Raw genomic sequence first — 10,466 nt, 5'->3', positions numbered from 1 at the left:
TAGTGCAGCGTGCAGGGTCTTCAGTGCTTTGTGCCTGGAGTGTCTCCGGGCTTGAGTCCTTCGTTACAGTGTGGGCCGTCATATGTGTGCCGCTTTGTGTCCATGCCAGGTGGAATCTGTAAACAGCCTTAGACTCCGCAGGTCGGACCCTGCACACGTGGCCTCCGCCATCTTGGCTCTGGGTTTGCGTGGTGGTCCAGTAATGCCTCCGAGTGTAGGCTTGGAACTAGGACCGGGATAACCCCCCCGGTCCGGGGGGGGGAACAGGACCGGGTCCGCCGTTGTGCCTTGTGCATGACGGGCTCCGTGGGGCAGGATAGTGAAGCGGCGGCCGTCCGCTCCACTCACCGCCAGGCCGGATCCTGCTGGTTGCTGCAGGTAATCCTCCTCCGGGGGACTTGAGCTCCGGGAGCAAGGCTCTCCCCGGCTCCGGTAGCCCCTCTGCGTTGCAGGTCGCAGTGCTTGGTCGTCTGGGTCCGAGAAAGCCACAGTTTATAGCGTGGATGGGGCATGTTAAGCAGGAGCTGCTCTCCCCTGCGACCGCTTGGCTCGGCGGCCCGGCCCCGCCCCCCTTTATTATTATTATAACATAATATGGGAGTGTTATAACGATGAACGTTTATTATTATAGCATAATATGGGAGTGTTATAACGATGAAAGTTTATTATTATTATAGCATTATATGGGAGTGTTATAACGATGAACGTTTATTATTATAGCATAATATGGGAGTGTTATAACGATGAACGTTTATTATTATAGCATAATATGGGAGTGTTATAACGATGAACGTTTTTATTATTATAGCATAATATGGGAGTGTTATAACGATGAACGTTTATTATTATTATAGCATAATATGGGAGTGTTACAACGATGAACGTTTATTATTATAGCATAATATGGGAGTGTTATAACGATGAACGTTTATTATTATAGCATAATATGGGAGTGTTACAACGATGAACGTTTATTATTACAGCATAATATGGGAGTGTTATAACGATGAAAGTTTATTATTATAGCATAATATGGGAGTGTTACAACGATGAACGTTTATTATTACAGCATATTATGGGAGTGTTATAACGATGAACGTTTTTATTATTATAGCATAATATGGGAGTGTTATAACGATGAACGTTTATTATTATTATAGCATAATATGGGAGTGTTACAACGATGAACGTTTATTATTATAGCATAATATGGGAGTGTTACAACGATGAACGTTTATTATTACAGCATAATATGGGAGTGTTATAACGATGAAAGTTTATTATTATAGCATAATATGGGAGTGTTACAACGATGAACGTTTATTATTACAGCATATTATGGGAGTGTTATAACGATGAACGTTTATTATTATAGCATAATATGGGAGTGTTACAACGATGAACGTTTATTATTATAGCATATTATGGGTGTTTCATAGAGATTACATTTTATAATAACAATGTAATATAGTGAACGTATTTTGATATGGCAGGGTGATGCCGCTAATTGCCCTTTGGGAAGGTTAAAATACCGAACATATTTGGCAGATATTAGATAAACTCATGTTGTTGTCAGGTTTGTTCGTTAGACTGTGAATAAAACTTGAGGCAAATTTAAGTTATTGCTCCGGTTTTCAGTTCCCAAAATGTTTAACTTATTTTGAGTTCACACTGAATTCCAGAAAGTTGACACTTATCCCGTGTGTGTTCACGTATGGTTTATGGGTCACTTCATGGATTGCACTTTTAATCAAACTAAAGTGCTCTGAGTGCGATCTGATTGCCTGCGGATACAAGGTGAGCAGAAAGCTCTGTATTAATAAAGTTCTGTCTTACAGGCGTCCAACTTCTGGACACGAGCAGCCGCTGTATCGAGATACAGGACAAAGGCCCACGCTCCAATTGGGGGGAGGAAACTCAGGAAAACATGTCTTTTATTAGCAACAGGTAGGAAAACACCAGAGGAGAGATGACTTGCTGAACCAGATTAATATGTCCTTCAGTATCAATGATCCCAAATAGCCCAACATTGTAACACAGAGCCTGTGTATAGCCCATGGGCTAGTGGTCAGCCCTTATTAAAGTAGTGATGTATCAGTATTAAAGGGACACTACAGGTACCCTGAGCACTTCATGTCATTGACGTGGTCTGGGTGCAGTGTCTCTGTCCCATTAAACCTGTCATGTAAAACATGTTTTAGAGAAACTGTAATGTTTACATTGCAGAGTTAAGGCTCCCTCTAGTGCCTATCTACCAGACAGCCACTAGAGGCGCTTCCTGCTATTTCACAGAGTTTGACTCCATGAAACGACACTGGGTGTCCTGTCCTATAAGGAAGGCACGATGTGTGCACGGCACTTGCCGCACATGCACATTACCTTCCCCCTTGCCATGATATCGGTGGACAGAGTCAGGGCAGAGGGTCCTCAATGCTGGATTAAGGTAAAGGGGGAAAAAGTGTTTTAGTTTTTTAACCCTTTCAACGCTGCTGTGTGGGGGTGGGTGGGGGACGCAGAGGGACACTATAGTGTTCCTTTAAAGAAACACTCCTTACACCATAACCACTACATCCAGCTGTAGTGGTTTTGGTGCCATGATTGCACTGGAGCAGGGATAGGCAACCTTCAGCTCTCCAGATGTTGTGGACTACATCCCCCATAATGCTCTTACACACATAATGCTGGCAAGGCATCATGGGAGGTGTAGTCCAAAACATCTGCAGAGCCGAAGGTTGCCTATCCCTGCACTGGAGCCTTCCCAGAGTAAGTAGTCAAACCATTTAGGAACTGTTTGACCATTTACCTCAGGTTCACTGTGCACCCGTTGCCACCTCCCTGGCGCGAGAATTTCCTGCTAGTTCTACTGAACACGTTACCTAGTTACATAGCAATCGAGGCTGACAAAAGCCCAATTTAATCAAGTTCAGCCTTTATGATGTTGGTCTATAAGGCAAAACCCCCAGTTGTTGCAATTTCAATTTGCCACAAAAAAGGAAAAAATCCTTCCTGATTCCATAAAAGCAATCAGATTTCTCCTTGGATCAACAACCTGTTCACAGAATATTCATTCGATTCTTCAATATTCAGTTTTTTTAAGAAACAGGCAGACGTTTTAAAAAAATAACACAACCTCTTCAGGCAGGTCTGGCTCATTCGCTGAGAGCGTCACCTTGACTACTTAGCAGGGGCACTCCTCGTACCATAACCACTACAGCTGACTGTAGTGGTTATGGTGGCTGGATTATTGCTTTAGGTTATTCTCGTGGTGCCGTTTCCCGAGGGCCCCTTTTTGGAACGCAGTGATACAGGGCAGGAAGCCACGTTTGATTTCTATGTAATAAATCACAGAACGGATGCCTTGACCCTGCATTCTGTAGTTCAGGCAAGAACTGTGGAATATTAACAACAAAACTTCACATTTTAAGAAACAAAATCTCCAACTCTGATACATTTTTCTGGCTCAGATATTTAGATTTGAAATTAGGGAATATATTGTCTGTTCTCCACAATTCCCAGTTTACTATCGTAGAGAGAGAGAATCTTTCCTGCTCAGCTACTTTGGTCTGAATGTTAAAAATTCTTTAGAATTCTGATTTTGGTAAATAACCAAGACAATTTATACAGCAGAAATAAAGGAAAGCTTTATGTTTTATTGTTACATTTAATTTACTTAATCCGATCATTATATCGATATTTCAATGCCACCAGCTGCTAAAATGACAGCTTTTGCCACGAGGACTGTATATGTTCCCAATAAGTATAACACCGCTATCCAGCCGTCATTATGTCCTGGAAATCCCTGGGATTTATTATGACCGGTCGGTTAGTTCTTGCGCAGTACTTTAAGTGCCAGAGGTTTTGATTGACACGTGGCTTTGGAACCCAAAGGATGGATGTCTATTAAGAGAATACAGTAGGGAAACACTTTGCTGTTACTTCTGCTTATTAAAGCTTTGCTTTACACAGCACCCAAGAAAAGAAATGGAGGTTTTATCCGTCAGACCGGCAATAACGAGCGCCTTGTGCAGAGTTCTTTTCGCTATTGGTTGTTCCTGTACAGAAATCACGCTGTGAGAGAAGAGAACGGCTGTCCTGGTGACCGTGAAGCTGAGGGTTTGTCCGGATCATCAACAAACGTGTTGTCTCCCAGCGAAGAGCTGCTACGGTAATGGGCATCTCCACAGTTGCGCAGTCAACCTGCAACTAACCGCCGCTGTTTAGTCACGTGTTCCGTGCTTTTTGGGTTTGTCTTTAGTTTTGATGTGTGAAGCCGAGTCCCACAACCCATCGTTACTGATCTGACGTTCCGCTTGTTGATAAACAACCACAGCTGCATTAACCCCTTCAGGACCGCTGACGGTTCAGGACCGTCAGCGGTAAAACGTGCGTTTGGACCGCTGACGGTCCTGAACCGTCATAACGGTCTGGGGCTACTTACCTGATCGCCGTCGGTCCCACGGCGGCGATCAGTGCTCCACCCGGTCCAGGGGGACTGCCTGTCTGCCCGGGCAGTCCCCCCTCGGCAGATCAGGACCCCACCGCCATGTGATCACTCGATCACATGACCGCAATAGGTGTCTGTGTATCTGCCTGCAGGGGGACTGTCTGTGCTGACAGGCAGTCTCCCTGCAAGTAAAAAATCCAAAAAATGAAGTAAAAAAAAAACCAGTGTAAAATCAGTGTAAAAATAAATAAATAATATGTGTATATATATATGATATATATACATGTATTATATCTATATATAATATATGTATATGTATCATATATATATATAATGTCATATTAAGTGTATTTTTATATTTATATATACGTATATTAATATAAAAATACACTTATATTTAAATTACACACGAATATATACAATATATATATAATTGCTATATATATGGTATATATATATTATTATAAAATACAAATAATATGTTAATAAAAATAAATAACAAAAAATAAAAATAATTTTTTATAATTATAAAAAAATATTTATATATGCAATTTTATTCTAACAGTATTTTGATATATATATATATATATATTTATATCAAAATATACTTAGAATGTAATGATATATATATCTATGTATAAATAAATAAATAAAAACAATACGAAATATACATATGTCCATATACATAATTACATAAATAATTTCATAAATATACACGTAGACGTCAAATATATAAATATGTATATATATTAAAATTCTACATGTGTATTTATGTAATATTTTTACCTAATTAAGTAATTTTAATGACTGCAATTTGAGGGACCTGCCTGCCAACCCAGGCCGAAAGTCCAGATAATTTAATTTGCTAGCACTGTGTTTAACCCTGTAACTTTCTATGACACCCTAAAACCTGTACATGGGGGTACTGTTTTACTCGGGAGACTTCGCTGAACACAAATATTAGTGTTTCAAAACAGTAAAACATATCACAGCGATGATATTGTCAGTGAAAGTGAATTTTTTTGCATTTTTCACACACAAACAGCACTTTCACTGAGGATATTATTGCTGTGATACATTTTACTGTTCTGATACACTAATATTTGTGTTCAGCGAAGTCTCCTGAGTATAACAGTACCCCACATGTAGAGGTTTTATAGTGTTTGTGAAAGTTACAGGGTCAAATATAAGGCTTGATTTTACTTTTTTTTTTTATTGAAATTTGTCGGATTGGTTAGGTTGCCTTTGAGAGCGTATGGTAGCCAAGGAATGAGAATTAGCCCCATGATGGCATACCATTTGCAAAAGAAGACAACCCAAGGTATTGCAAATGGGGTATGTTCAGCCTTTTTTAGTAGCCACTTAGTCACAAACACCGGCCAAAGTTAGCGTTTCTTGCATTTTTAACACACAAACAAATATAAATGCTAACTTTGGCCAGTGTTTGTGACTAAGTGGCTACTAAAAAAAACTGGACATACCCAATTTTGAATACCCTGGGTTGTCTACTTTAAAAAAAATATGTACATGTTAGGTGTGTTTCGGGGATTTATGACAGATAACGGTGTTACAAGGTCACTATTGATACATTTAAAATATATATATATTGAAACAGCAATTTCCTACTTGTATTTATAGGCCTATAACTTGCAAAAAAAAGCAATAAAGCATGTAAACACTGGGTGTTTTTAAACTCGGGACAAAATTTTGAATCTATTTAGCTGTTTTTTTCATTAGCTTTTGTAGATAAGTAAAAGATTTTTCAAGTAAAAGTCCAAAAACATGGTTTTTTTTTTAATTTTTCACCATATTTTATTATTTTTTTTAAATACAATATTGGACATAATACAAATAATGGTATGTAAAGAAAGCCCCTTTTGTCCTGAAAAAAACAATATATAACTTGTATGGGAACCGTAAATGAGAGAGCGGAAAATTACAGCTAAACACAAACACCACAAAAGTGTTAAAACTGCTCTGGTCCTTAACGTACAAACATCGCAAAAACAGGCCGGTCCTGAAGGGGTTAAACATCAGCGACACAAACGATTCGCCACAAACATGTCACTGTTAAAATGTCACGTTAAGAATGGCAAGGGCAGTAATAGCACATTTTTGCACCTCAAATGTTATGGACTACATCTCCCATAATTCTCTCACAGCCATAATGCTGACATTACATCAGGGTAGACGTAGTCCCCAACATCTGAAGTACCGAAGGTTGCCTACCCCTGCTCTAATGGCAGACGTGAACCCATATTAAAATAATTTCAGCAGGTACTACAGAGATGTACTTAACCCTTTATGAACACTGGGGGCAATATGGACTGTAACTCATGCCAGTCATGTTTCATTTGGCTGAGAATGATAGTAATTATAGTCCACAGCACCTAGAATCTAAACACACCCTGAACTAATACTGATCGTCTTCTAGCACCTAACTGTATTCCTATGCGTGATCTTAAAATCTGCGCCCATGAATAGCACTGTAATGCCGACCTATAAATGCTGCGCCATCACAGCGTTGCTCACACAATGCCTGACATTTTGAATGTGCTAGACAAACCAGTATATTATTTCTTTCAGAAGAAATCCACTGCATGAAGCTAATCTTTTAAAGCTGCTAGATGGGTTTCAGCGCAGCCAGGAGAGAGTGCGGCTTGGAACTGCGTGGTTGTACTGGAGAGGAATTTACAATACAGTGATAATGGTAAAAGGAATGGTAAGAAACAGGGACATACTCCTTTTTTATAGACTATTCTTTAAATAGAGCAATGTAATGGGTGTCTCTATGCTACATAACCACTTCTGCTTGCTGTAGTGGTTATGGTGCCTGTAGTGTTCTGGGCTGTCCCCGTTTGCCATAAATCAGAGCTCTTCCACCCTTCCTGGCTCCCAGAAACTGCCCTCTCCTTGACAGAATTGATAATGTGTAATATACACTTCTGCATTATATATTGGCTATTCCAAGCACCATAACCACCTCAGTAATTTATAGTGGTCATGGTGCCTGGAGTCTGTATGTACATATAGGGTTTAACTCCCCTTCTGCCAGGAGTGTATATCCTCCTCCGGTATTTTCACGTGGGCGTCATGTGGGCGTCATTAGCCAGACCGGAACAAGAGTTCAATTCTGTGCATATTTGGCATCTGTCATCAAAGTGCACAGCCCGCTGCTGCCAGCCAGCCAATGGAAGCACAGCAAGCTGCTGCCAGCCAGCCAATGGAAGCACAGCAAGCTGCTGCCAGCCAGCCAATGGAAGCACAGCAAGCTGCTGCCAGCCAGCCAATGGAAGCACAGCAAGCTGCTGCCAGCCAGCCAATGGAAGCACAGCAAGCTGCTGCCAGCCAGCCAGCCAATGGAAGCACAGCCCGCTGCTGCCAGCCAGCCAATGGAAGCACAGCAAGCTGCTGCCAGCCAGCCAATGGAAGCACAGCAAGCTGCTGCCAGCCAGCCAATGGAAGCACAGCAAGCTGCTGCCAGCCAGCCAATGGAAGCACAGCAAGCTGCTGCCAGCCAGCCAATGGAAGCACAGCAAGCTGCTGCCAGCCAGCCAATGGAAGCACAGCAAGCTGCTGCCAGCCAGCCAATGGAAGCACAGCCCGCTGCTCCGTACCGCTGATGTCCTCCCCTCAGTCCATCCTCCTGACATCCATCGCCCTCAACTGAGTAGCAGTGATGTCAGCAGATGGGGCATTGACTGGGAAACGGCCTCAACACTAGAACAAAACCGAGTTTTAGCGATTGGGGGCGTGTGTACCAGAATAGGAAGGTTACTCTGACTCCGATTCTTCAAACGGTGCATTTTGGTTGATTCTTTAATATCAGTTTTGCCCAATTTGAATGAAGCAGTGCTGATTGGCTGGGACCACTGGGCTAAGTTCAACCAATCACCTCCAACCAGGTTGCATGAAAAATGATGAAATGGACATCGATATGCCCAACTCTGTTCACGCAGCAGGCTTTAGTCGTTCCATTACCTAGTGTGTCACTTTTCCTGAAGATTTCTTTGCATTGAAACTGTTAATAAGTAACTTTTATAGTATCTGCCGGAAGAGAACTAAACGCTTCTCCCACGCTGAGATGTTAATATAGAATGTGATAATGGAAAACGTTGTACTCTGTATTGACTTATGTTATGAAATGTTAACTCACCCTCTGGTCTGTATTGATCGTAGCAAAGGTCAGTTTTCTATACGTTGTACTGAGAAATATGCCATCTCATCACTAAAGATAACACTGGGACATTATCAACTAAATTGTGTCGTACCAACAATAAATCAATCAGATTCACACACAGGATTTGTGCACAGCCACCTAGAACATGTATGTTGAGATAAGTACAATAGCCTAAAGTACTCCCCTTTTCTCAGTGTCCTATGATCCTTCGGGGAATATTTAGGCCAAAACAATTGAAATTAAAAGGAAAGAAATTTTAAAAATTGTCCAAATGTTCTAAGTTAGATAAGAACCCTCCATTGTCCGTGATTCTGTGGATCGAGTTTATTTTAGCATTACCTTCGTTCACTGTGTGCAGGGCCAGACATGTTTAATGGAGAGAAGTTGGAATATCTGGAGAAGGCGATTTCTGCAGAGCGTCACTGCGCAAACGTTTCTCTTGGCGGAGAAGAAATTTCTATGCCAACAGGTAAAGCGATTGTATTCATTTAACACTAATTACAGGCAGGGGCAACATTTACACTGGCCACGTGTGAGTCCAAATTCCCATTTAGTGGTAGGGTATGGCTTGCAATGGCTAAAACCTGGCTAGTATCATAAATCTTTAAATTCCAAGCCCTGAATTTACAGCAACATCGCCATGATTTTAGCCTTTGCTCGTCCACAGGGGCCCACATTTTGCATTTCATGGTTTTATTGAATACATCTAGGTCAGAAATTGGAACGGGTGTACCCAATATATTTTTATATTAAAATACATACTTGAATGAGCCACCATTTCAGGGTAATTAAGTGAGAACTGCCAAGAATTCACAGTGCATTTTAAATTTAGACCAAAATAAACAAAAAGGATGCACATATGACTGGGAGAATGTTTCACATTCAGCTATTTTGGCTTTAAATGTAAAAATTCACTTTGAATTCCTGACAGTCCTGCCTTTATGAACTGGTTTATATATAATAAATAAGCAGAGGCATATAGACGATATGTTAGGGGTAGGGATGGCAGGAGGCCACCAGCAGAGTGAAGATTATATGGTGTAACGGTTATTGTGATATAGTTCTGGCAGTAATAAGACATTTCTTATAGAATTAAAGTGAGTGAAGCGTGGAGGGATGATTTTTGGGGATATTTGATTTAGTAGTTCCCCCTCTAAACAAAAAGTAGCGAGCTCTCTACAGAATCCGTTAATCAGAGAAAAAAACGAAACTTGATAAATATATTTTTGTTACAGGTTTTCACAAAATGGAAAAATCAGACCAGGCAGAGACGGGCATGGAATGAACCGGAGGGAAGCAGTGGGATTCTAGGAAAACTCTGCACTATAATACAATGCAAACAGCCCTAGTGAGCCACAAACTGGCTAGCAATGCATTGTGGGAAAACGCTTGGCATGCTTCACGTTGCTGACATTTCTTCCCAGTGTAACCCTTTCAGGACCAATCACATGGCAGGACTGGGGAGGTAACAGGGTTTGTCTGACATTGGTCTTTAAGAGGTTAACCCATTTTCACACATTCTTCCCTTACAGGGTGCAAGTGCAAGAATTAGAATATTCTAATGAATGGGGTCTAACTCATTATTTGAAGATTTGTTACCATTAAAAAAATAAATAAAATTATTAGCATTTAAAGCACATCCTACAATTAAAAAAAAGATTCTTCTAACCAGAGTATAATCCAATTTGAAAATAACTAACTTTTATCAATTCTTTACCCCTATGCACATGTCTAGATCACCTTTTCACCCAGTAACAAGAAACCAGTGAAAGCAGTTTGGGCTGAGTTACTTTAACCCCTTAAGGACCAAACTTCTGGAATAAAAGAGAATCATGACGTGTC

General features: G+C 40.8%; 1 protein-coding gene across 1 annotated transcript; it reads left to right on the top strand.

Annotated features, from left to right (window-relative positions):
- The first annotated feature begins 294 nt into the window (after window positions 1-294).
- LOC134577043 (uncharacterized) lies at window positions 295-10,241 on the top strand. Its single transcript, XM_063435685.1, has 6 exons — window positions 295-378; window positions 1,839-1,947; window positions 3,967-4,165; window positions 7,031-7,166; window positions 8,983-9,093; window positions 9,860-10,241. The coding sequence occupies exons 1-6, from the start codon at window positions 295-297 to the stop codon at window positions 9,971-9,973; spliced, it is 753 nt and encodes a 250-aa protein (XP_063291755.1). The 3' UTR covers window positions 9,974-10,241.
- Window positions 10,242-10,466: the final 225 nt, after the last annotated feature.

Source organism: Pelobates fuscus, chromosome 11 (genome assembly GCF_036172605.1).
Source record: "Pelobates fuscus isolate aPelFus1 chromosome 11, aPelFus1.pri, whole genome shotgun sequence".
NCBI lineage: Eukaryota > Metazoa > Chordata > Amphibia > Anura > Pelobatidae > Pelobates > Pelobates fuscus.
This window is presented reverse-complemented; position numbering and strand designations above follow the sequence as displayed.